Source organism: Pagrus major, chromosome 11 (genome assembly GCF_040436345.1).
Source record: "Pagrus major chromosome 11, Pma_NU_1.0".
NCBI classification, from domain to species: domain Eukaryota; kingdom Metazoa; phylum Chordata; class Actinopteri; order Spariformes; family Sparidae; genus Pagrus; species Pagrus major.
Genome location: NC_133225.1, coordinates 7,255,899 through 7,280,520, shown reverse-complemented (window position 1 = coordinate 7,280,520; position 24,622 = coordinate 7,255,899). Strand labels below are relative to the sequence as shown.

Genomic DNA, 24,622 nt, shown 5'->3' with positions numbered 1-24,622 from the left:
TTTCACACCATCCAAAAAAGGTTACTACAGGAAGTGTTCAGTCACGTTTTTCGAGATGTCTGAACACTTCCGTTTTAATCGATACAGCGATCTACACAGCCTGTGTCACTGCTCACGTTTTTCTCGTGCTGTTCTGTATGTGCCAGAGCTGCAAGTCTATTTTGTTTTCCATCTTACGCATGTAACTGCAGAGATTGTGGTTTGGACTCTGAGCGCTGCTGAAATGTGGGTGACCTACACTCCATGCTGTGCCTGAAGGCACCCAGTGAAGACAGATGGAGTGTTGACGCTGCTGCTGCTCTGCTAACAGTGCTGAGATTCCCCCTTAGATTCCTACCAAATAATTTTTTAAGACATACAGACATTTTAATTGTTAGTCTTTCTGGGAGCTGTTCTTCAGCTTGTACAAATCCGTACGAATCATCCATCAAGCACTGTTCCCCCAGTTCTGGAGAAACTGTAACTTTGGCATGAAGACACTTTGAATATTGAGAAGCAGCAAGTAGGTGTTTAAAAATGGTGAAGCCCAGAAGATACATCACTGATTGCTCCATTCTTAGGCTCATTCAGGGGGTTGGAAGTACTTAGATGCCACACTGTGTCTTTTCCCTTTTTCTAACCAAATTTTGTGCTTTAATTTTGAGTATTGGCTATATGAGATTATTAGTGGTAAGACTGGCCAGAGGCATTCAGCTGCTGCAGCGGTAGTTTCTTCTCATCTTGTATTTTCAAAAAGTACCCTGGGTAAAATCCTAAAAAATTGGGATTAACTGTGAATGTTTTCATGTCTGTTTTAAATCTTTGCTGCAGGATTATGTTGATACGAGGCAGGTTTTACATAAGCCATTAAGCACATCAACTGGCACGAACCATAAGTGCTGTAATTCTTCAACTGTTCACCCCAAATTGCCTCAAAAGTCTGCATTTCAACCATATAGATGTTTGATATTGACAGTAAACTTTTTATGGAACCCAGATACATTTGGATGTCTGTCTAGATACTTTAGAGGAGGGAGTTTACTTTACAGTGTACGGGAAGAGTGATGCTTTTCCAGTTCTGCAAATTAAGAGATAAGCCGTGCAGTACACTCACTTATGTAAATTTAATATGTTTAACTTTTTGAACTTAGAGGTTCATTTCAAGTACTTTTCAGACTGAAAATGCTGATATGTTTACTCAGACTGAAGTCTGAAAAGATATATATATATATGTATATATATGTATATATATGTATATATATATATATATATACATATATATATGTGTATGTATATATGTATATATGTATATGTATATATATATATATATATATATATATATATATATATATATATATATATATATATATATATATATGTGTGTGTGTGTATGTATATATGTATATGTGTATATATATGTACATGGTTGTTTTATTTTCTCCTCTTTTTGTATCCTTCTACAGTTTCAGCAATTTATAAACCAATATGTAGGCCTCGCTATTTCAGGCTCTTTGAAGTAAAGCCTTTTTCTTTAATCCTCTTCAGGTATGTGCTGTACCCCCTGGACTTGTACAACGACAGCGCAAACTACGCCCTGACCAAATTCAGGAAGCAGTTCCTCTATGATGAAATAGAGGCCGAGGTAATGAAATATTTGGGGGATGATTTGATGTGATGTGATAGAGAGGCAACACAGAGTGTCATCTTTTCATAAGAACTGTGTCCTTGTGCTGTCACTATTCTATGCGCAAGTTTTCCATATCTGCTCTCAGTCCATTGTGCTATTATTACAGTGTATTTCTAGTCATTATGTGGTAACAAAAAGCTCTGAAGGTGTGTTTGTGCAGTTCATACAGCTGGAATTTCAAAAAGGACTACAGGCCTGCGTATAAGCATTGCTCATCTCAACTCTGATAGAATTGAGTTGAGATGTTCATAAAAGTGTTTTCTGTTGTTTTCTCTCGTCGGCAAAACCAATTAAAATGATTATTTTTCTTACCGAACCACCACATGGGGAATTGATCCTATTCCCTATGAATAACAAAAACATAACAATGTACTAAATACATTTTAAATGTTGTAGGGTTTTTTTATGCCAGGGCAACTTTTCTGAAATTGTGAAAAATATTTTCTATTGTAGATATTTTCGTCCCTTTTCAGATGGTTGTCACAGATTGAAATGTTTATTCTCAAACATACATGTTAATTTGAACTTCTTCTGTTATTTCAGGTGAACCTGTGCTTTGATCAGTTTGTCTACAAGCTGGCTGATCAGATATTTGCCTACTACAAGATCCTAGCTGGAAGGTGGGTGAAATGTCCATGTAAACTTTTTTTTTTTCTTTCTTCATATGTTTCAATTAGTATGGATGTGGTGGATTTACCTCTGTTGTATGTGGTGATTCATAACCTAATTAAATGGGTATCTAAAAGTAATGGATAAACAGTTGAAACATTTATGGCTCAGAGTAATGTGTGAACTTTTAGATGTGACGAAATCAGACAATAAGGTATTCGTCAAAAAGGTCGAACCACGGTTGTAAAGAGCTTCATTCCAGAAGATATTGTTTGAAAAACAGAATTGCACCTTTATGGAAACAGCCCGTACAAAAAACTTTACTTCCCTCTTCATTTCAACGCTTCAGTCTTTTGCTCGACAAACGTTTAAGAGCCGACTGCAAGAATCAAGGGGCCAACATTCCCTGGCCGTCCTCCAACCGCTATGAGACACTTCTGAAGCAACGCCACGTCCAGGTATTTACCGCACCAATCGTGAATTTTGAATGATCTGCACTGCCACAGTCATTATATTGGTGTCATGTTGTGTCTGCCTTACCGAGTGGTTGTGAATCTCAGCTTCTAGGCCGCTCCATCGATCTGAACAGACTCATCACTCAGAGGGTTTCAGCTGCCCTTCACAAGTCTCTAGAGCTGGCCATCAATCGCTTTGAGAGTGAGGACCTCACCTCGATCATGGTATATTCATTTAAATCTTCATGAATACGTAACATCCTCACATAACATTTGTGTCTGCTTCTATTATTTTATATCATGTGCATTTGTGTACAGTTGTAGACCATTTTTCTGTGTATTACTTTGTTAAAGGAACTGGAAGGTCTTCTGGACATCAACCGCATGACGCACAAGCTCCTCAGTAAGTACTTGACTCTGGACAGCATGGATGCCATGTTCCGCGAGGCCAACCACAACGTGTCGGCCCCCTATGGCCGGATAACACTGCACGTCTTCTGGGAGCTCAATTATGACTTCTTGCCCAACTACTGCTACAACGGCTCCACAAACAGGTGTGTTAATTTGAGTCCCAATCGACTATTATCAATATTATGACTGTCCTCTCCTTGCACTGGTGGTAAGCGACTTAGGTACTTTACTATGACACACGCAAATTCCTGTCCACATGCTGCCATTATGGTCAGTGGTGATTCAGGGACAGGTTAGAATGATAAACACAGATTTAAAGACATAGATTTTAATGTAAATGCATGCAACTAGCATCATCAGGAGCAAGGCTGGATTGGTGGGAAACTTCGCCAGGGCCTCAGACCTCCAGGAGCCAAAACAGCCCCGGGTTCACTCCTGATATATTTGGTTGTTTGTAATTTGATTATTTGCATAATTTGTTTATTACCTAATCGTGTGGCACTCGTCCTGTAGAGCAGCCCTGTGTCAAAATCTAGTTTTAAAACCTTTATCATTGTACTCAAACCTGGGGCAAGGTAGCAATAGTGCTGTACAGCTGAAACTTGTGTGTGTGAGTGTGTAAAATGTCCGAAAGGAGCGAAAATGTTGATCACGGTTTCCGAAAGCTCAAAGTTAACATAAATTATTTGGCATTGTCCGACCAATTAAGTACAAAACCAAAAAAATATTGACTTCAGTGTCAAAAATACAAAGAATTGTTACAATAACCACCATTCATAAATGGGGAATTTATAGTTAATTAAACTTTAGATTGATTATCAAAATGATGCCTTTTTTAGTCATCTGTCAGTCGGCTTGTTTCAGCTCCAGACTACTTGTTGGTTTTGTAGATGTCCGGGGAAATAATGATGCTGCCGTACAGTTAAGGTCAACAGGGGCCCAAAGACAAATATTTGTCAAAGGTCCTTACAGCAGGTTAATCTGGCACTGAGCAAAAAGCAAATGTTATGAAGACTTCAACAGTCAAAGCCTTTTGTCTGCCAAAGGTTGCTTGTTTTGGCCCTGCTGTTATTAAAAGGTCTACAACCGAGCAATAAAGTTCCAGTGTTAACTGTAGATCACAGCAGGAAAGCAACTAATGAAGCTCCTAGTTATATATATACTGTATCATCTCTTTGCTTATGTGCTGTTCATGTGGGATCAGATTCCTGGTTGCAGCAGGCGAAACCTTATAATAAATGGATGAAAAGGAGGCCTCTCTCAGTGGGAGTCTTTTCATTTTGGCAGTAACAGCATCCGTAGAGTCTGCTTCAAACACTGTTGAACTTGTCGGCTGTTGTTTAAACCACAGATGTTTCATGGTCAGTGTTTTGGTTCGTACACATTTTATTTCTGCACTTAACTCGCTTGTATCTCAGAATATGCAACACAGTGTGGCTGAGGGCTGGGGGATGAAACCCATAGGTGTGTGTGTGTGTGTGTGTGTGTGTGTGTGTGTGTGTGTGTGTGTATAGTGATACAGTGACGTATATTTGATGAGTTTCTTATCCGTGTGTTCAGGTTTGTGCGCACCGTCCTGCCCTTCTCTCAGGAGTTCCAGAGGGACAAGCCGCCCAACGCTCAGCCCCATTACTTGTACGGCTCAAAGGTCAGCACACTCGTCTGAATCAGTCACAAAGAAAAAGCCTTTCACTTTATTTTCTTGTATTCCATCATTATTGTTCTCTGGCGTGGCCTGGCTGGCTGTGTATGAGCTCTCTTCAGTCCACATGTTGAAGCCAAACAGTCACTACACGTTAGACATATACACATATCCGTAGATCACATATACAGGCATCATGCTGGAAAAACAATACGTTAAATATTAAGGTACATGGAAAAAAATGTAGATGTTTGTCTGCAAAAATCTAAATTTGTATTACAAGAACAATTTTAAACAGACAGGATAAATTGTCAGTGTTGCATTTGTAAAACATTTTTATCCCAGACACGATTAGGATGTTACAGAGGTGTCATGAAAAACAAAAGATTTAAGTTTTACTCTCAGATATTGTTCAAGCGCTTTACAAAGTAGTAAATTGAAAGCATGAATTAATTAAAGTATTCATTTTTGACACCCCCGGGGCTCCGTAGATTTCATCAGTGGATAATAAAACTCTGTGACAGTTCAGTCCTGGCAGAATGTTGCTGCGATGACCTCAATCCAGTGCGTTCATGCTGGTTCAGTGCCAGACAGCTTAGCGAGTGTCCTCAGCTCATGGTCTTGGGCAATTACGTGGTTGGTGGTCTGCGCTGAGAGGAGGGGGCCTTGCATGACGTTGGCATGTTTAGAGTTGTCTTCGCTGCTGCTGGGTGGAGTGTAGATGCGTCCGGATCCAGATACATCTTGGTGATTTGAGTTGGTCGCCACGTGGCATCCGTCCGCGGCCCGAGTGGGGATGGAGCAGATGGTGTGGAGACATCCCCACAACAGGATGCCAGCGATGACCAGGAGCAAGATGCAGCAGGTCAGCCAGACGCCCATGGCGAGTTCCCAGCCAGATCTGTCATGACCATCGCTGTTATCGCTCAGAGTGCTGAACACCTGGCACTGCTCCCGCACCGGATTGGCCGCCTGACACGTCACACACAGGAAGTAGGCAGTCTGGGGGAGGAGGTTGGCCAGGTACGTGGTGGTCTGACTGACAGGGATGCGTTCCTCGTGCATGAAGCTCTTGCGCTTGTAGCCCATCAGGAGGCTGTTCCAGTTTGGGTCGTACATGACGCTGTAGAAGGTGTCCAGGCATTCGGGGGAAGGCGGCCAGCTCACTTTGGCTGAGGTGGTGGAGATGTTGTAGACCACAACCACCATGATGCACGGCTGTTTGTGTAGTCCGTCTGTGTGTGTCCAGAGCTGAGTTGATATGAGTGAAGGATTTCCTCAGTTATCACAGTGTCGCAGTGAAAAAACCAAACTGGAAAAGAGACAAAACAGAAGAATTTCATATTATCCTAAATCTCAGAATCCTGACTCACCTATGTACATAAAAAGATTAAAATGTAACCACACACTCCCTATTCTTCACGCTCTCAGTACATCGTGTTAAACAGAATTAATGAAAAATATCATGGCCACCTACCCATCCCCACATCCTACAAAGCATGAAAAGTGGAAGACCAATATAAGAGGATAATAAGCATTGTATGAAGGATTATCTGGAACAAAGTGCAGTGGTGGGAGGGAGGTGAGTGTATGCACAGATGTTGAGCAAATAATGTAATGCGTAATGATTTTTGAAGAGGCTCATCTGTGCTGTCGAGTCACCTGTTACAGGACAGGTGACGAACTGACGATCTGAGCAAACCCACTGCTCAGCTTACGGTACAGTTATTGGCTTCAGCTTTGATTGGAGCATTATTTGTAATATTTATTTAAATTTGGCTTTTTTCACCTCGAGAACACAAAATAATAGCACGGCCTTGATCCAAAACAAATGTTGTTTAATGGTAATAGAAGCCTTTCAGGTGTTAAAAGTGCTCAAAATTAACCAAATGAAATTAAATGTGAAACAACTGACGTGTTCACTTTTAACAAATGCAGATAGGGCGTGGTGCTCATTGGAACAAGGCACATTTATGTTATTTTTACTCAGAACTCTAGATTTTTAAATGGACTTCTGAATAAACCATCATAAAAATAACTAAAACGATTACATGTTCAGACACAGATCATCTCAGAAGAATAGAGTTTAAATCATTTAGTATTTAGCTTGCACCTCACTTTGGAGATCTCTATTTTTCCTCTGATAAAATTCACTAAATGCATCCTTTCACACGCCCTGTTTCATCAGCTGTAAATAATAGCCACAAAACATACTTGTCTAAATGTTAATGAACCATGTTAAGAAAATCATTCGTGACCAGCTTTTCAAAGCATGATTAAAAAGGAAGGCTTACCAGAAAAACACTGCGAGCACGTGTTGAACATACCAGTCTGTCGTGCCTGAGGTGTTTGTTCCGATAGACCGTCCTGTGGTCCTGCTATTCAGACATTTTGAGCATCTATTCCACTGTCACTGACTCCGGGTGCTTTCAGCCTCAGGAGTGGACCCGAGATTGCTGTGTCCTTGTCTTCTCTGCCGCTGCCACACTAGTGGGAGCGCTGCTGGATTAGAGCAACAGCAGCAGCAACTCTCTGCTGACAGGGGAGAGAGAGAGAGCTGAAATCTGTTGCAGTGGATGTTAGAAAAGAGTGCAATAACATCCAAATGGACCATTATATGTTTTGATTGTTGTAAATGTGGCTGTTCTGATGCTGTTTTCTGTTCTTGTTTTCTGCTGCTAATCCATTGACAGAAAATCAGAGTGATATCGATCTTTAATTTCTCCTTCACCAGCACTTTTGTCCACACCATTGTATCTATTGTTGTCATATGGCGTGTGAGCTGAAATGTTGTCAGTTGGTCGATCCATCTGTCCAGCAGCTTGTTCCGGAGCAAAGTCTCTGAACAACTGCCGGCCAGATTGTTATGAAATTTACTGCTGATATTCGAGGTCCCCAGAGGATGATTCCTAATGATGCTAGTGATCCCCTGACACCGGTGATCCCTTCAAGCAGACGTTTCACTTGGACATAAAAAATATTGAAATCTAACAGACGGATTGTTGTGAAATTTATCCTTTGCATCTTTAACATTCCTTGAGCTTTGTTCTAGCGCCACCCTCAGGCTAAAAGCCTACCTTTGCATACAAAGTGTCTCAATCTATCAGGCAGGTTGCCATTGAATTTAGGGTAATAAACCCATTTTTGGGCCTTTTCATGGCTTTATTTGATAGGACAGCTTGAGATAAGACAGGAAACGGGGTGAGAGAGAGGGGGGACGACACGCAGCAAAGAGCCACAGGTTGGACCCGAACCCTGGGCCGCTGCAGCAAGGACACAGCCTCTGCACATGGGGCGCACGCTCCGCCAACTGAGCCACTGTGGCGCCCCTTATTAATGAGTTCATGTGGGGGTGTTATGACTCTAAGGATGGAAATCGGTCGGTTGTTCCTCCACTTTGGTCCAGACTGAATTGTCTCAACGAGTATTGGATGAATTGCCAGAAATGTATGGTCTCTGGGGTTGAATCCTAATGACTTTGGTGGTGCCCGCTTTTTCATGTAGCGCCACCAGCAGGTCAAAATGTACATAATAGCTTTACTCGTAATTTTGTTCAGCCGTTCATGGTGCCCAGAGGATAAACCCTATTGACTTTGGTGATCCTGACTTTTCCTCCATCTCCAGTGTGCCACCCGGTGGACATTTGTGGTTTAGAGTGAGATGTCTCATCAACTATTAAATGATTTCCATGACACTTGGTTCAGACATTCACGTCGCCCTCAGGATGAATTACAGTAACTTTGTTGATCCCCTGACTTTTCATGCAGCGCCACCATCGGGTCAAAACTCTAATGTGTCTAATACTTTGGTTTATGACCAAATACCTACAAAAATAATGCTAACATACAGCATGCTAACACTTGCCAACAATAATGTGAACATGGTAAACATTATAACTTTTATTATTATTATAACATTAGCATGTTAGCATTGTCATTGTAAATATGTCACATATTCCAGTTGGGCCCATGTCCTTTATGCTAACATGGAGCAAATACTAAGGATACATACTAAGAACCTCAAAATTGTGGCTGTTGTACAACCTCTCTGAATATCGGTACTGTGGTGTTTTATGAAGAAACATTTGTTTTGCTGACAAACTACTGATGTGCCCTTGGATGGTGACGTTGTAAGTGTTCACTGTGACAAAGTGACTCAGCCCTTCTGTGGCTACAAATACATGTACACCCACATGGGCCAGGTTGCCTCCAGAACCCATTTGTTAGTATTTGATAGAATATGAGGAAGCTGTGAGTTAAATATAAGAAAAATAATGTGTTTTTATCTTTCAATATTCATCCTCACTTTCACACCACCTGTCTCTGCTCTGAATGTAGACCTTGAACCTGGCGTACAGCAGCATATTTAGCACCTACAGGAATTTCGTCGGTCCCCCGCACATTAAGGTCATGTGCAGACTTCTGGGCTACCAAGGCATCGCCGTGGTGATGGAGGAACTGCTGAAGGTCGTCAAAAGCCTGGTGAGTCAGACATTTTAAGCAATAAAGGTGTGTGGGAGGCATAAGTCAATTCCTGTTGAGACAGCGAGGAGGCGTTAGAAGAGGTTGCTTTCTTTATTTGCTGATTTTATCGTCGGATCAGTGTGTTAATGTCTGTGTTTACTGTTTCCTCTTAACTGCTGCTTTAACTCTGCTTCTCCTGTACAGCTTCAGGGCACCATAATGCAGTATGTGAAGACCCTGATGGAGGTGATGCCCAAGATCTGCAGACTTCCCCGCCACGAGTACGGCTCCCCAGGTAACTGACCGTGCAGCACTCTACTGATCAATAGGCCAGACATTTGGCCCATTAAACTCATGGAAGCATTAAGACATAATTGCATTTTATTGAATTTCCATGGAGAATTTGGCGAATTAATTTCAGTGTCATGTGATTTAACTGATTTTTCTCTACGTTACCTTTACTAGAATGATGAAAATGAAAGCGCCTCATCTAGCCGTGCCTTTGACTTCAACATTGTTACTTCACATTAGTTTTCTTCACAGAAAAATGGGTTCGGCTGTTTAAGAGCTTTGATTGAAGCTTTCAGATGAAAGCGAAACTAGTCTGAGTCTTTGAAATAAACTCTTTTCAGAACAGCTGCTTGAGGGAATAACCTTGTGCCAAATCTCCATGAAGTAATAGAACAAATACAAAGGTTTTTTTTTTGTTTTGTTCCATCTCTTTCTCCCTTTATTCATATAAATGCAGGAGAATAGTGTCAAGAATAGATCACACTGAATACCCTCATTTCACAGACCTGTCCACGGTTAAATTAGCCGTGCTGCCACACCAGCAGTGCAAATGGACACCAGCATGCGCTCACATACGATATATGAAATAAGGTGGCAGATGACATGTACAGGCTGTACTTCTTTTCAGGCATCCTGGAATTCTTTCACCACCAGCTGAAGGACATTGTCGAGTACGCCGAGCTCAAGACGGTGTGTTTCCAGAACCTGAGGGAAGTGGGCAACGCCCTCCTGTTCTGTCTGCTGAGCGAGCAGAGTCTGGTACTGATCTCAGTTGGAATCTTATTGATTCAGGATGTAATTTCTATGTATTTTCGTGCCTTTGTGTTTTGACTTGTACTGTCTCTTTGTCAGTCACAGGAAGAAGTTTGTGACTTGCTGCACGCTGCACCTTTTCAGAACATTCTTCCAAGAGTTCACGTCAAAGGTACACGCATGAGAGAACATGTGGCTGATTTAGATGTGGAGAGGTGTTGCTGTGAACTAGTTCATGCTACGTGCTGTCTGTCCGCCTCAAAGGCAGAAGTGGTCACACAGTAGTGGTTTTAAATGGCCACATTTAAAGTCAGAGTGAAACACCAGACAGTCAGTTAGAGAAGTGAGACATGGTATTCAATTAAATACAGACATACTGGCAGATATTTTAAAGACTGTCCCCCTTCGAGATGCAAGGCATATATAGTGTTTCACACTGTTATAGAAATAGAAAAATAGCTGTGTAACAAATAGGGGAGTAAAAGATAACTTATGGCAGCACGATGGGTTTTGTTCGACTGACTCATGTAACTACAGTGTGTGTTTTATTGTAATGGAGGAAGACATAACCAGGAGCAACAGCTCATTGTGTGTTTATGGACAACAATGGAGCTCTAAGGCACAGACGAATGATCTATATCAGGTTGTGGATACACACAGTGCTTTGTTGAGTTGTTGACAACAAGAAAATCACAGAATATAATTTATCATACGACGCTTTTCTTCTCCTCGCAGAGGGGGAACGCCTTGATGCCAAGATGAAGCGGCTGGAATCCAAATACACAGCACTGCATATGGTTCCACTGATCGAGCGCCTTGGCACCCCACAGGTACGACCAGACCAATCGCTATTGTGTTCATTGCAGAATCACAGTGAGAGATACTGACTGGATGATCTGTCGTGCATCCTTTAAACGTGTCTCCTGCCTCTCTTCTCTTTTAGCAAATTGCCATTGCTCGCGAGGGCGACCTCCTGACCAAAGAGAGGCTGTGCTGCGGTCTGTCCATGTTCGAGGTCATCCTCACTCGCGTGCGAGGCTTCTTGGACGACCCCATCTGGCGGGGGCCGCTGCCCAGCAACGGCGTGATGCACGTGGACGAGTGCGTGGAGTTCCACCGCCTCTGGAGTGCCATGCAGTTCGTGTACTGCATCCCAGTGGGAGCCCACGAGTTCACAGTGGAGTGAGTGCAGCAGTACACGCGTCTGTGCAACATCCTGTCACCACGTGATTTATTTTAAAGTGCCAAATCTTCATTCATGCATCCTCTTTCCTGTTTTACAGGCAGTGCTTCGGGGACGGCCTCCACTGGGCTGGCTGCATGATCATCGCCCTGCTGGGACAACACAGACGCTTTGACATCCTCGACTTCAGCTACCACCTTCTCAAGGTGCAGAAGCACGACGGCAAGGATGAGGTCATCAAGAGTGTGGTGAGTTGGAGGGGATTAGCAATAAATATATTGGAAGTTTTTCACATGGTTTTTTATATATTTAAACAACCTAGATATAATGTGTTAGAGCTTTAGAGGCACTGATAGGTGGATTTTCTTACTTTTTAACAGAGCCAGACCAGCTGTTTCCCCGTATCCAGTCTTTATGCTAAGCTAAGCTAACTGGCTGCTGTCTGTAGCTTCATTTTAAACTTAGACATAAGAATAACATCAATCTTCTCATCTAACTCTGCAAAAAAGTCAGCCTAGAATCATCATAGCACATTGATCAGACGCAGAGAAAAGATTTGTTCACTTGTTCATTGATATTTTCTGCCTCCCTTCAGCCACTGAAGAAGATGGTCGACAGAATCCGCAAATTCCAAGTCCTCAACAACGAGATTTTTGCCATCCTGAACAAGTACCTGAAGTCTGGAGACGGAGAGAACATGCCGGTGGAACACGTCCGATGCTTCCAGCCACCGATACACCAGTCACTCGCCAGCAGCTGAGGTGCCGCAGCCACCGTAGATACCGTGGACCAGCGCGAAGTTCCAAACACTGTCATCATTACCAGACTATCCACTAATATTCCTCATTTACTTTAGGTCTTTAGTAGCAAAGGACCATTAAATGAAAGGAAGTTGGGCCACATTTTGTGAGAATTATTTTTTTGTATTCACTTGTGCCTTATCAGAAATGAATAGATATTTCCCCTTTTTGGATGAACTATTCTTTGTTTTATACCTGCAGAAAGTTATAGATCAGGGAAGGGAAAGTAGTTTTATCAGATGCGTATTTAAGGGTTTGCAGTGGTGGAATATTTAGGGTGAACAGCCTATTTTAAGTGGGGGTGGAGGTAAATTTGTATTTTCTATATTGTTGAACATGCATGCTAAACATTTTAAATGAAAGTAACAAAGCTCATACTCATGTTAAGCATTTATTCACTGTGCCTTGTGTTTCAAACGTTTTAATCATTTTAATTCAATAAATATGTAACAAATCTGTTGGTTCATCTCGAGAGCTTTTCATGTAAACGCTACAAAAAAAAAGGTTCGGAACGACTTCCAACAAAAGTTGTTGTTACTTTCAAGTATCACGAAAAAAAAAAAACTTAAATCATAGTGACTGTCCTTTTTATAACTGTCGTCATCATTGTCAGCAGGAGCTCATATAGAGAATATATATTAAAACTTTTATCTGTTTGATTTATAGAAAGAAAGTCAGTGCATGAATATGCATGTACATATAACAAAAACATTTCTTAAAAAACTCATATTTACAGCGCTACAGAAGGAATGAAATTAAGTTCTAACTGACTGATTACAACCAGGCCATATTCTGAGAAAAGTAAGGCAAATTAAAACATTAAATACAATCCACTGGTCTGTCCAAGTCACTCCCCCAAACAGCTGATTGTCTTATTGTTTTACCATAACAATGCCATGGTTGGTGAGTCAGTAGAGGGCTGGGGGGGAAACAAGTTCCTTAATGGTCCAATGAGGAAGTCATCGCCCCGTTTCTTCTAGAGACACTATCAAAAGGCAAACCCATCTCTCTGTCCTCCATGTCCTCAGTGGACTCATTATGTAGCAGTTCGTAGGTGCTGTGGGACCCCATCCCGTTGGCCGCGGGAAACGCCCGCTCGTCCTTCCTCATGGACACGGCGAGCGAAGCCCAGCTGACGCTGACGTCTTTGAAGGCGTGGAGCAGGAAGATCCCCACGATGATGGTGAGGAAGCCGCTGAGCGTGCCGATGATATCGTCCGCGCCCATGTGCCCCCACTCCTTGAAGAGGATGGCGGAACAGGTGAGCACAGATGTGGTGAAGAACACGTAGTAGATGGGAGTCACCAGGGAGGTGTTGAATATGTCCAGAGCCTTGTTCAAGTAGTTGATCTGTGTGCTCACACAGGCCACCAGACCCAGAAGTAAGATCCACGCCAGTGGGCTTCTCACAACGTTCTTCCCGGCGATTGCTTCCTTGATGGCAATACCCAGTCCTTTGACGCAGGACACAGATAGTGCCCCGATTACTGAGCAGATGGTGATGTAGACTAGGATGTTGGTCTGACCGTGACGGGGACCCACAACAAATATGAAGATAAGAGCCACGATGATGACTAGAGTGGCAAAGAGGAAAAACCCTGAAAGAAAGAAAGGAGGTGTGAAAGTGGAAATAAATGTGAACAAAGTTGTGTTTGGTCTCAAGCAAGCAAACTAGGCACTATTCTGATGGAGAACAGGTGTATTTCATGTAATTCATCTCAGAATGTTTTTGTTATCAGGAGTAACAAGGACATAAACTGATAAGTCATCGTGGACAGGATCTCTAATGGTCAGTTGTTCTGTACCTGGGTCGACCAGCTTCTTGGTCATGTGCTCGAGGCTGCTGATCTCTTCCTCTTTTGGAGCGTGAATTACCATGGTGGTGGAGCCCAGGATGCTGAGCAGGCAGCCGAGCTTCCCATGCAGGTTTAACCGCTCCGTCAGGAAGTACGACGACAGCACGGCGCTGCAATGACATTTACGATGAGCCACAGTGACTCCACTCCACAACATACATTTACAAACAGAAGGAAGGTTTAAGTGTCAAAGTCGTGCAGTGAGTCGTATTTACCTGACAAGCACACTGAGGGCTCCCAGTGGGGTGACCAGAGTGGCAGGAGCGAAGGCGTATGCTGCGAAGTTTGCTGCTTCACCAGCTCCCACTGTAAAAGATTAAGACATATTAAGTTAAATACCAAACGCAAAAGACAACGGTTGTAGTGATGGCAGACAGAAGTAAACACTTGCAAGCACAGGTTAGGTCATATGCAGGTCAAAGATGTCAAGGTGTCTCGGCTTAAACTTGGCTGACGTTGGCGGAAAAGTTTTTTAAGACATCTAGGCTACGTGTTATTGTTTAACAGCATTTTAATGACGTGTCAAAGAATACTGTGGACTTACAACACACTGAAATATAGTTATTTAAAAAGGGCCTGAAGAAACAACAGTTACATGTAACCTATGCGTCTGAAAAATATGTTTTCAACCAACTTTAACCCAGTTCTAATCTCGACATCTTAACATCATCTAACCTGCGACTCAGGTGTTATCACTTACTTGATAGTAAACCAGCCCACCACAGCCATTCTTTGAGATATGCATGGCCGCCCTGGCCTGAGGAGAAAAAAGACAAATATTTAAATAACATTTGCCTGTAGGCAAAAATCTGACTTGTGTCATGATCACGACTACAAGTCAGGTAGCTGCACTGGTTTTGAGCTGAAGGACAAGGTCATTGTGGAGTCAATGATTACTAGGCGTTAAGAGCTGATGACTCACACACACTTGACTGAATACACACACACACTGCAGCAGAGAACAAAACTGTGCGAGTTGTCTGAAGTGTAGGGAAAGTGCCATCAGGTGTGTTTGTGTGCTCTCCCCACTGGTCTGACTTCTTAGCTGACTCTGTGTTGCACAACTACACCAGGGAGTGCCTTTACTCAGCTGACAAAGTCAGTCAATCTGCTCCCTGCTCGGTTGTGTGTGTGTGATTTGCAGTAGTTACTCAGTCGGGTCAGTACCTGCCCTCATCGACCCCTTCCTCGCCAGCCTCAGAAGCCCCTTCTTCTTGAGGATAAAGCTGCCTCCGATGAAGATGCTGGAGCTGATGGCCAATCCCAGACCGATGTAAAAATCATACTTCCCTCTGTCCTGACCCATAGCGAGGCTGGATGTGTTGGTGTCCTCTGTCACATTTACGACCAAACAACGCAGATGCTGACCAAAGGTACAGTTCTGGCCAACCCAGACACCTGAGAGACGAGAAACAAGAGGAAGACAACAACACATGGCACATGAAATATCAGCAAAAGTTTTTAAAACATCATTTTTCACAGCAGTGACCTACCGTCTCCACAGGTGACATTACACACTGATAAACCCTGATCTGATGTGAGTGAATAATCCATCACAAGAGGAGTGAGAGGACATGTATGACTGCTTCCCAGACAATCACAGGAGTGAATGCTGAAGAGGCCAACCGGTTGTTTGGGTGTTGTACAGACAGGAGCACTGTGTGGCTCCACTGCTCTGTCAATAATGTCATTAAAACACTCAGGAATTCAGGAAGTGTCACGCCATTGACGTTGATGTTAACCTGGGCAATGCTAGGTGAGGCTCGTTAACCAGCTAGCCCATAATAGTCCGTTACGTAATTACACAAATATTTTTAAATGACACTAAACTATTCTCATTGGACCGCAGCATTATAATGGCACCACAGAGTTGAATTTAACAGTATTTTCCTAGCTAGTCTCTCCCACCCCCCCCTTGTTAGCCACTTTAGCTTAAATTAGCTCGACGGCTAACAGCTTGGCTAGCGAAACCAATTAAGCTCGCGCTGACCGAGAGTCTGAGTATCGGTTCAAGAAGAAGTCACAATGAAAGTACATACCTGTCAACAACAACAACAACAAAAAAGTGGCTGGTTTCCACCCGACAGGAAGGTTTGGTTAGCAGCTAGAGGTTAGCTAATAACAGCTAGCCTGCTTCCTGGCTCTGTGGCTAAACATCTCATACTGCTTCTCCCCGCACTCAGCCAGCACCGACTGCCGCACTGCGAGGCTCTTCTTCTGCTTATCACCGGAGAGGATGGCGCCGGACCGTGTGCCCTCCGCAGGCTGAAGTCCAGTAACACACTACACTGTGCTAGAGGCAGTGTTTACTACGAGCTTTTTTTAAAATCTTTATTGCAGTCATTCTACATTGAATCATAAAAAAAACCCAACACACTATAACTAGTTTGAAAATCATTGTTTATTAAAAATTATGCTTATTACAAAAATTCAGATTAAGTCCCACTTTGTTTTACTAAAAGTATTAAAAGTACTTTACATATCTGGTTAGTTTTCTTCTTTCTCCAAAACCTGAACATGCAGGCATTTTTAGTTTAAAGGGGCACTATGTAGTTTTGGAGAAGAAATTCAAATAAGGTCTCCAGAACACTGTTTGAAGCTAGAAAGGTGGCAGGGTCCGCCACGTATAAACAAAGCAAAACAGTATGAAAGTATTACGTTTTTTGAGGCATACAAATCAGTCACTGAATGAGGATATCTTATGTTTGAAACTCCTTCCCCAAAACCACATAGTGCACCTTTAATACTTTACAAATCAAGCAAGATGACCAAAGGACTCGCAGGGCTTGTAAGAGACAATTATTATTACAACAACCGTTTGCAAAAGCCAGCACATAGCAGACACACAGTATCAGAAATATGTGTCAACATTTGTAAAAAAAATAACAATACAAAGAGGTTTTAATTACACGTGTATATCCTGTAGTCACAACACAATGTGACAAGAAAATTAGTGGCCAGCCACAGAACAAAAGTTTATTTGGTATATTAGCTTTAAAAAATCTCTCTATTAGACAAATGATTCAGTCATTGTTGATACTCAAGGTTTATGCAGCTCCGGCACAAATGAGACTGCTCCTGAAATAACACTGAATAATTCAGAGACATACTAAATAAGTCACAGTGTAGGTGATTCAACACTGATACAGTCCAACACTGGGAGAACATTGAAAAGGCCTATAAAAGGGCACCGCTCTACATGACAGTAAACAGAATTATTTACAGTACTTATCTGAACAGTTAACAGTGATTTACAGATAGATAAGCTTCTTTGTAAATATTTGAAATGTGTAAAAACGTGACGTTGACAAATTAACCGTTTCTCCAGGCTATATCTGAATGTGCTGTTTATAAGCTATGAGAGGAGGAGTGACAATCTCATGATAGGAGTTGCATTTGTGAGTATTTATGAAATTAAAGAAGGAATGATCATTATTACACAAACAAAACAAACAAAGATATTCAAATAAATGTTAAGTAGGGCTGCATCGTAAAAAAAAATCATGTAGATGTGATGTAGATTTTATATATATATATATATATATATATATATTCTTTTATATTTTATATTGCAACTTCGATAATATTTCACTTAATTGTGCATCGTCTCCATAAAAGGTCTCCATGTTAAATTACATTTTGTTTCCTTTCCTTCAGTCGGTTATATAAGTTCTTGTGCATGTAAAAAGTCTTGAAAGTTAAAAGGCTGAAAGTCCGCGTCAGTGGGAGCTCCCCCCACAGAAAACACTGCTCGAAAAAAGTCAGCCCTTAATTCCGTGACTTTGTGACATCACACTATGTCACCACGTCACACATTTGCATAATAAATGCCTTTATTCACGGTAGAAGTGAAGCCGACTAGAAGCTGAAACACGGCAGAGGTGACAAGAGACACGGTGAGCTGTGCTGGCTCGGGCATGTGTGAGCCGACCAATCAGAGCAGAGTGGCTATTTCAGAGGCGGGGCCTTAAAGAGACAGGAGCTAAAACAGAGCGTTTCAGACAGAGGGGGACAGTAGGAGAAAACTGATGCTTTTTTTCTAGTATGAACGCATGTAAGCCTATTAGTAACCGCAAATACAATTATGAACCTGAAAATGAGCATTATATGTCTCCTTTGAGTGAAAGCAGCTAAAAATACACTTCGGCTTTGGTCATTCACATTTGTTGTACAAGACAAATCAAATATAGACTCTGTGCTTTAAGAAATTCAGTATGGCACAAATTCAAGTACATATGAAGGCACCTCAATCACTCTGTCTTCTTCTTCTTCTTCCAAGTAATTGTAGCCTCCTCAGAAATATGGAGCAGACCAACCCCGACGAACACTGTGAGCAGACCACAAAGCATGGTACAGATGTCGGGTAAGGTTAGCGCAGCCCACTCCCTGAAAAGAACAGCAGAGGCAAGAATGACGGAAGAAGTGAACGCCACATAGTATCTGGCCCCAAAGTTGTTGGAGGTGAAACTGTCCAAGGCCTTGTTGATGAAGTAGAACTGGATGAGGATGCTGACAGCCAGCGTCCCCACCAAGCCCAGCAAGAGAGCCAGAGCTCTGCTGTTGGAGGGCCCGTCCACATAGACCTCTTCTGCAACAAGCCCGATCCCTTTGCTGCTTGGCACCGTGAAGCTTCCCAAGAGGGAACATATGGCGACGTACACCATGATGTTTGATCTACCGTGAGCTGGGGCCACCCACACAATTAGTATGACCAGCAGCAAGACCACCAAGATGGCGTAAAGTACAAACACTGCAGGATGAGAAATGATATGGTCACTTTCACCTGCATGTCTACATGGCACCTCATCTTTAATAATTCTGGACGACACATTTATCAATTACTTGACTGAATTAAAGGCAAAAAAAACACAAACAAACTTGACACCTGGGTCAGATAGTCTCTCCTCTAACTCCAGTCTCGACGTCACAGTCACTGCTTTAGGGGCGTGGATGATCACCACAACAACAGAGCCACAGCAGCACAGCACACAGCCAAGCTTTCCCAGGATATTCAAATGGTCCTTCAAGACCAAGGAAGCCAGCAAAGCCCTGCATCACACAGAAAGACATACACAAGGCAATTCACGATGGCTTAATGTCATGGGAGCAAAACTATTAATATAGATTGAAACTATATTAGAAACTAACAATTTTCAAAAACAAGACACTGCACAACAAATGTCTTCAAAATACCTCCTTACCCCAAAAATACAGTTTGTTTATAGTTTCACCAAACCATGTCAAAATGTCAAGCAAAATGCTCAAGAAAGAAACAAATACAAAAAGAAATAATCTAATTCTCTCTTGGTCTTACCCAAACAACACTCCCAGGGCTCCGAGAGGTGTCACTATCACAGCAGGGGCCGCATTGTACGCCAGGAAATTCCCAATTTGACCAACAATCACTGATGAGATTCATAAACAGATTTTATTTTACACTGCATCTGAACTGTACTTCCAGAGCTGACAGATGGTGTTATACTCACTGAACAATGTGCCAGTCTGCCACACCACATCTAAATAGTAGGAGCAGCCTATGGAAGAATAAAAAGGAAAATAAAAGAGTTTAGAGGTGGAACGATTAGAAGATTGATCAGCATCTATTTTGATAACCGGTTAATTGTTTCAGTCTTTTTGCAAGTAAAACATTTGCTGGTTTCAGCTTCTTAAATGAAGGATTTGCTGCTTTTCTTTGTGATTTGTGAAAGTAAACGAAGAGTCTTTGGGATTTGGACTGCTGGTTGGACAAAAGAAGCAAATACTTGCTCATGAAATGTATCAAAATAAAATACACTCCTCCTCTATAGGGGCTGATTCAACGCAAAATTTTAATACAAAATCCACTATACTAAGGCATTTCACTTGACACAGAAGAGGATGACTCCCCCTCCATATTTGTCTTTGTCCTGACTCCTCGTGTCCCTTTTCTGACACCATTTACTGTTAGTTATTGTTTTACTTCTCTTTCTTTCTTCTCTTTATCAGTTTCGACATGAGTTGGAAGAAGGTGGCGGGAAAGAGGGTTTGGAGATTTTCTCTTTTTTTGGTCTATATACTATTGACAGCTATTGATGTGAAATGTGAAAATATATCCAATTGAAATAAACTGTCCGAAACCCCCCTATATTGTAAAGTCGAGCTCTGCTATTTTCACACATCATAGATTTGAAGCGTGTGTGTGGTTTCTGTTGCGAGCAGACCACTGAAACACAACAGGAGGAAGTGAACAGCTACAAAACTTTGATGCATTTCAAATGACATGAGACAAAACACTGTGCATTAAGCGGACAGCTTTGCAAATATAACAAATATAATTACAGTGGAGTAAATAACCTTTGTCAGACATCCAACTTGTCCTTTCATTCCAGTTTTAGTAGTTTTTTTTTCAGCACAACTAATAACCTTAACATGAAATATCCGATAATATCCTGATTACAAACGAGGAACACAAATGAAAAGCTTTAGCTGACGATGTAAATGAGCGTGTTGCTGGACACATTCACAAACAGGCTAACTGTTGTATAATGTAACCATTAAAACCATGACAATGAAGTGACGTACTCGACAATGTACTTTAAGTATTTTAAATGAAGTATTTTGTTAGAAATTAGGCTCCAGCAAAACAAAACAACATACAAACACTCAAAAGTAACTGTATAGTGCGTGTTTTTAAGTGGATTTAAACGCTTATTTCCCTCTTTACCTCTCTCCTTGGACCGTAATATTCCCTTCTGGTGCAGCACAAACGTGGACCCGTTGATTAAACTCGACACCACCGCTATCAGAATCCCGACGGACACCGGGACGCCCTTTGGATCGGACTCGGTCTCCATCGCTGTTGTTTATGTTCAGCTCGACACCGGCTGCTGGACGTCTGAAGTTCAGCAGCGACTTCTGGGTTTGAATCCAGGAAGTGAGACAGTGCGCATGCGCGGTACCTGCAAGCACCCGGCTGCAGCCTGCAGCATCTCAGCGTTACATTACATTACGTTACATTACGTTACATTACTCTCACTGCACTTTACTAAATTCTATTTTTCATGCCAAAAGGCTTATGGCAAGCCTCCTAGATGAAACAACAACAACAACAACAACGACAACAACAACTAAATGACATTTTGGGTCCCCTTTTTAAAGGAGCTACATCAATGCATCATCTATTACACTTAATTTGTTCTGGTCCGGACCCTCTCTTCACACAGAGGTTCTGGCAATAGCATAGTGGTCCACTGGCAGCTTGGTCACCTGTTCCATCCATGAATTTTATAACTTAAATTTTGGGCACACAAATAAGATAGACTATTACATTAGAAAATGCACATCCAGCAGACTAAATAAGGTGGTCCCTGACATGTTGCTCTTCATGCCCTTTGTATAGACTATATACTCAATATAAGAGGTATTTTATTAATCACAAGGAAATAAAAATAAGACACAACACGCTCGACTCAAATATATATATAATATATACATAAATTAAACACTTAAACACAACTTAAACTTAAATTTACGTGTGGAACCCAGATGTCTGATGACTGTGTAAGTTGCAGACAGGTTAATATTTGTCACGTGGTCAAATAGATAAAACAGCTGCAGATGTGGATAAAATAAATACTTATTATTTAAAGAATACTACTATAATTAAATGTACATCTAAAACTGTGTGAAATATAACTCTGTCCTCAAATAAATCAGTGAAATAAACACCCCCTCTCTTCCACTGAGACACAGCGCCACCTGCCGGACGCTTCTTCCTCCTTCTGGGCCGACCCCGCCCCTCCTATGTCCCGCCTCTCAACCAAAAGAAGCGCACATTTTATGACACCGGCCGGCACGCGCGGGCGGAGTAGTAGAAACAATGTCCAACGGATGTGCTCGCGTCGGAAGCCCCGCCTCGGCGGGAGGTCCCGGTGACGACGAATCGCATTCGATCTCCCAGTTACGACTACGTAATGTGTTTCCATGCCTCGTGCCCCAGTCCGCGACCTGTCAATCAAGCCCATTATGAACGTCTCGTTAATGCAGCAAAGCAGCTGAGGGGACGAGAATAGCCTGAGCAGAGACCGCAGGTAATTCAGGTATTTGTGATCAAAATCGTCACGTTACCGGTGCGTTGGTGAACTCGCCGGGACGCTGCGTCTCTTTAGGCTTTGGTGTCCATGACACAGACGCTTGTTCATCGCTGCCTGGATGATGAGAGCTGCTTTAGCGTTAGCTAGCTAACGTTGTGTTGAGTATTAGCTGTCTAGCTAAGAAGTTAGCACTTAGCCGCCGAGCTAACGTGAACGTTACCTAGCATTAGGTGTTGCGTTGTGAGTGCTGATGCTGTGTCAGTGTGCGTTAATACCCGCATGACTTGTGTCTGTTATCATGCGTGATAACGAGGTTGTAACCACTTTATCAAGGTTAACGCGGAATGTGCCCTTGCTAGCATTTAATGCTACGAAATTCTCGTTTTCCTCCCACCGTCTCGTGTAACGTTTGAGTTATGGACACAGCTTTGGCCTTAAACTCCAATGTTCATAATGTTTACAAGGATAATGCAAGGTGCAACTTATATAGACACGTCACAATAGTCATGTGTAGATTAAGCTATGAATTGCATGTATAGTCGCAGATATATAATTGATAAGGGTGACCTAGCTAAGGATGAAGCATTTCGTGTAGCTTTAATTCAACAGAGAGATCCACGATAAAAGCAGCAGTATTTAATGTTAGATGTATCCTGAGTGAGTCTAATGGTAGTTTGTGTTTTTTAAGATCTGTCATTGAAATGGGAGTGATTCAGTGTTATGTTTTGGAAACTGGCGTTGTTGGGCTTCCCTTGTGTTTACATTGAAATGTGAATACTGGTTGGTGATGTTTCCTGACTGTTCACCAGTTTGACTGGTGCTTCACTGATACACAGACACCTGATGATGACAGGCGTTTTTAGCTGATTCTCATCTCACCTTGATCACAGCAGATATCATAACAGAGCTGTTCATCCCTTCACCTTGCAGGTTGGCTGCGTTTGCAGCCCGGAGAGGAGAGGGGAAGATGCCTTCTCCATCTTTTACCCTCGATGCTCAGCTGAGATTTCATGACAAATGGCTGAAGATAGACTTACAGGTATGTGCATGTAAAGGAGGAGTCAAATGAAAAATGACTGCTTTTATATTTAAAGAATAGCATGATACTTTGTGGGTTCAGACATATGTGACTGGGGGAGAAGTGAAAACCTGCGAATTCTGACAAAAATTGTCATCTTCGCTTCAGCTGTAACTCTTTCTTCTATCAGCTTAGACAATGTTACTGTCTTGGGTTATTGAATACATTTGCATGTTCATCTGCTGCAGCACTCCCAGCTGTTGTTTTGCAGCTCTATTGCTGATTTTCTTTTAGAAACAGCTTCGTTTCTAAATAGTTGTTGAGTCTGTGTTGCATCACGTTGGGGACTAACCTCAATACATCTCTAAACCTTGACGTCTCACTGATAGTTAATGTCTATCTTACAGCTTTCCTCCAAAACATTTTCTTCTACAGTGCCTGAAAGTGAATGTTGTTACACTCGTTAGCATGAACGTTCAAAATCCTGCTACGTTGACATGGTCAGAGTCCGACACTGAGTTGACCAACAGGGACTACATTGTTGTAACAAGCTGAGATATGTCTCATCACTTGAGGCATATCTGCAGCCACTGGCCTGCAAGCTGTATCAAGCCTCTTGTTCAGATGATTATTGTTTTTTCTGTAATGTGAAAAGAGGTTTAGCCTTTAATGTTACAGTAAGTTAGAGGGAAAGGTATTTTAAAAAGGATCTATGTTGTGAAAACAAACTCATGTTGGTTGTAATTACGAGGTCTTTCATCTACATATGACTGCTTTAGAGAAGATGGGGATAAACACTTTCAGTCAACTGTCTCATACCGCAAAATATGCTGTGCGATGAGCCGCCTGCTGTCACCTCCACAAATTGCAGCCTGTCTGGACTCACCCTGAACTTGCAAATTGGTTTGCACAACCAAATGAGGACCAAAACTGGGGAAGGGTGTCATGTTTTCCCCATCGTTACAGATCACCCCAGTGCTGAAGGCAGCTATGTGTCTGGTATGGTGCCGTCTGCGAGCTTACGCGTTTTTGAGAATTCAGACATTAGATCCTTGAAAGCAGGAGTTGGCTTTCCACGTGAATGTTTCTTAGTAAAGCAAAGCGTGAATGTTGTGCCGAGAGGGTGATGACACAGATGTTTTACAGCACATGCATCCTTGAACCAGTTCATGCTCAGTGACAGAGCAGCTACTTTGTACTGTGTCTTTACTTATACTTGATTAAAATGGCAACGATTAGCAGATTCATTGATTAGTCGGTACAAGCAAAATTGTAGTCATTCTTCAGAAATGTCAAACATTGTGCTGCTTTTCTTTGCCATTTATGATCGTGAATGAAGTGTCTTTGAGTTTTGGACTGATGGTTTGACAAAAGAAGCAATTTGAAGGCTTCACTTTGTGGTC

The 24,622-nt window shown here is 42.1% G+C and overlaps 5 protein-coding genes across 8 annotated transcripts in view; 2 read left to right on the top strand and 3 right to left on the bottom strand.

Moving 5' to 3' along the window:
- Positions 1-12,731, top strand: part of cyfip1 (cytoplasmic FMR1 interacting protein 1) — a 29,117-nt gene extending 16,386 nt beyond the window's left edge. The window contains exons 18-31 of the mRNA XM_073475779.1: positions 1,525-1,621; positions 2,210-2,286; positions 2,625-2,733; positions 2,836-2,955; positions 3,085-3,284; positions 4,702-4,789; positions 9,121-9,264; positions 9,451-9,541; positions 10,166-10,296; positions 10,390-10,462; positions 11,026-11,120; positions 11,234-11,472; positions 11,574-11,721; positions 12,069-12,731. Of these exons, the coding sequence (XP_073331880.1) occupies positions 1,525-1,621; positions 2,210-2,286; positions 2,625-2,733; positions 2,836-2,955; positions 3,085-3,284; positions 4,702-4,789; positions 9,121-9,264; positions 9,451-9,541; positions 10,166-10,296; positions 10,390-10,462; positions 11,026-11,120; positions 11,234-11,472; positions 11,574-11,721; positions 12,069-12,233 (1,777 nt within the window). The 3' untranslated portion in view covers positions 12,234-12,731. The remainder of the gene's footprint in view (positions 1-1,524; positions 1,622-2,209; positions 2,287-2,624; positions 2,734-2,835; positions 2,956-3,084; positions 3,285-4,701; positions 4,790-9,120; positions 9,265-9,450; positions 9,542-10,165; positions 10,297-10,389; positions 10,463-11,025; positions 11,121-11,233; positions 11,473-11,573; positions 11,722-12,068) is intronic.
- On the bottom strand, positions 5,354-6,036 carry LOC141004347 (fibronectin type III domain-containing protein 9). Its single transcript, XM_073475782.1, has one exon. The coding sequence runs from the start codon at positions 5,990-5,992 to the stop codon at positions 5,354-5,356; it is 639 nt and encodes a 212-aa protein (XP_073331883.1). The 5' UTR covers positions 5,993-6,036.
- nipa2 (NIPA magnesium transporter 2) lies at positions 12,652-16,326 on the bottom strand. 2 transcript variants are annotated; one of them, XM_073475781.1, is made up of 6 exons: positions 16,169-16,326; positions 15,297-15,527; positions 14,830-14,886; positions 14,345-14,435; positions 14,079-14,239; positions 12,652-13,871 (listed from the first exon to the last, which is right to left on the bottom strand). In XM_073475781.1, exons 2-6 carry the CDS (start codon positions 15,433-15,435, stop codon positions 13,213-13,215), a joined length of 1,107 nt encoding a protein of 368 aa, XP_073331882.1. In that variant the 5' UTR covers positions 15,436-15,527; positions 16,169-16,326; the 3' UTR covers positions 12,652-13,212. The 2 variants fall into 2 exon arrangements, with proteins under 2 accessions (XP_073331882.1, XP_073331881.1); XM_073475780.1 differs by lacking the exon at positions 16,169-16,326 and adding an exon at positions 15,623-15,688 and having other exon boundaries at positions 12,888-13,871.
- A 186-nt stretch (positions 16,327-16,512) lies between these two features.
- On the bottom strand, positions 16,513-21,012 carry nipa1 (NIPA magnesium transporter 1). Its single transcript, XM_073476506.1, has 5 exons — positions 20,833-21,012; positions 19,616-19,663; positions 19,444-19,534; positions 19,015-19,178; positions 16,513-18,879 (listed from the first exon to the last, which is right to left on the bottom strand). Exons 1-5 carry the CDS (start codon positions 20,960-20,962, stop codon positions 18,380-18,382), a joined length of 933 nt encoding a protein of 310 aa, XP_073332607.1. The 5' UTR covers positions 20,963-21,012; the 3' UTR covers positions 16,513-18,379.
- A 1,099-nt stretch (positions 21,013-22,111) lies between these two features.
- Positions 22,112-24,622, top strand: part of herc2 (HECT and RLD domain containing E3 ubiquitin protein ligase 2) — a 42,514-nt gene continuing 40,003 nt past the window's right edge. For all 3 annotated transcript variants that reach the window (XM_073477267.1, XM_073477266.1, XM_073477265.1), the window contains exons 1-2: positions 22,112-22,198; positions 23,132-23,240. In XM_073477267.1, the coding sequence (XP_073333368.1) occupies positions 23,169-23,240 (72 nt within the window). In that variant the 5' untranslated portion in view covers positions 22,112-22,198; positions 23,132-23,168. The remainder of the gene's footprint in view (positions 22,199-23,131; positions 23,241-24,622) is intronic.

Excerpts from the sequence above, each read along its gene's own strand:
- LOC141004347 (XM_073475782.1), bottom strand. The coding sequence starts at position 5,992 with ATGGTGGTTGTGGTCTACAACATCTCCACCACCTCAGCCAAAGTGAGC.
- nipa2 (XM_073475780.1), bottom strand. The coding sequence starts at position 15,683 with ATGGATTATTCACTCACATCAGATCAGGGTTTATCAGTGTGTAATGTC. Across the intron at positions 14,887-15,296 it reads GAAGGGGTCGATGAGGGCAG|GCCAGGGCGGCCATGCATAT; the intron begins GTACTGACCCGA and ends TTTTCTCCTCAG. Across the intron at positions 14,436-14,829 it reads GTGGGCTGGTTTACTATCAA|TGGGAGCTGGTGAAGCAGCA; the intron begins GTAAGTGATAAC and ends AATCTTTTACAG.
- nipa1 (XM_073476506.1), bottom strand. The coding sequence starts at position 20,962 with ATGGAGACCGAGTCCGATCCAAAGGGCGTCCCGGTGTCCGTCGGGATT. Across the intron at positions 19,535-19,615 it reads GCAGACTGGCACATTGTTCA|TGATTGTTGGTCAAATTGGG; the intron begins GTGAGTATAACA and ends GAATCTCATCAG. Across the intron at positions 18,880-19,014 it reads GGAGAGACTATCTGACCCAG|TGTTTGTACTTTACGCCATC; the intron begins GTGTCAAGTTTG and ends CTCATCCTGCAG.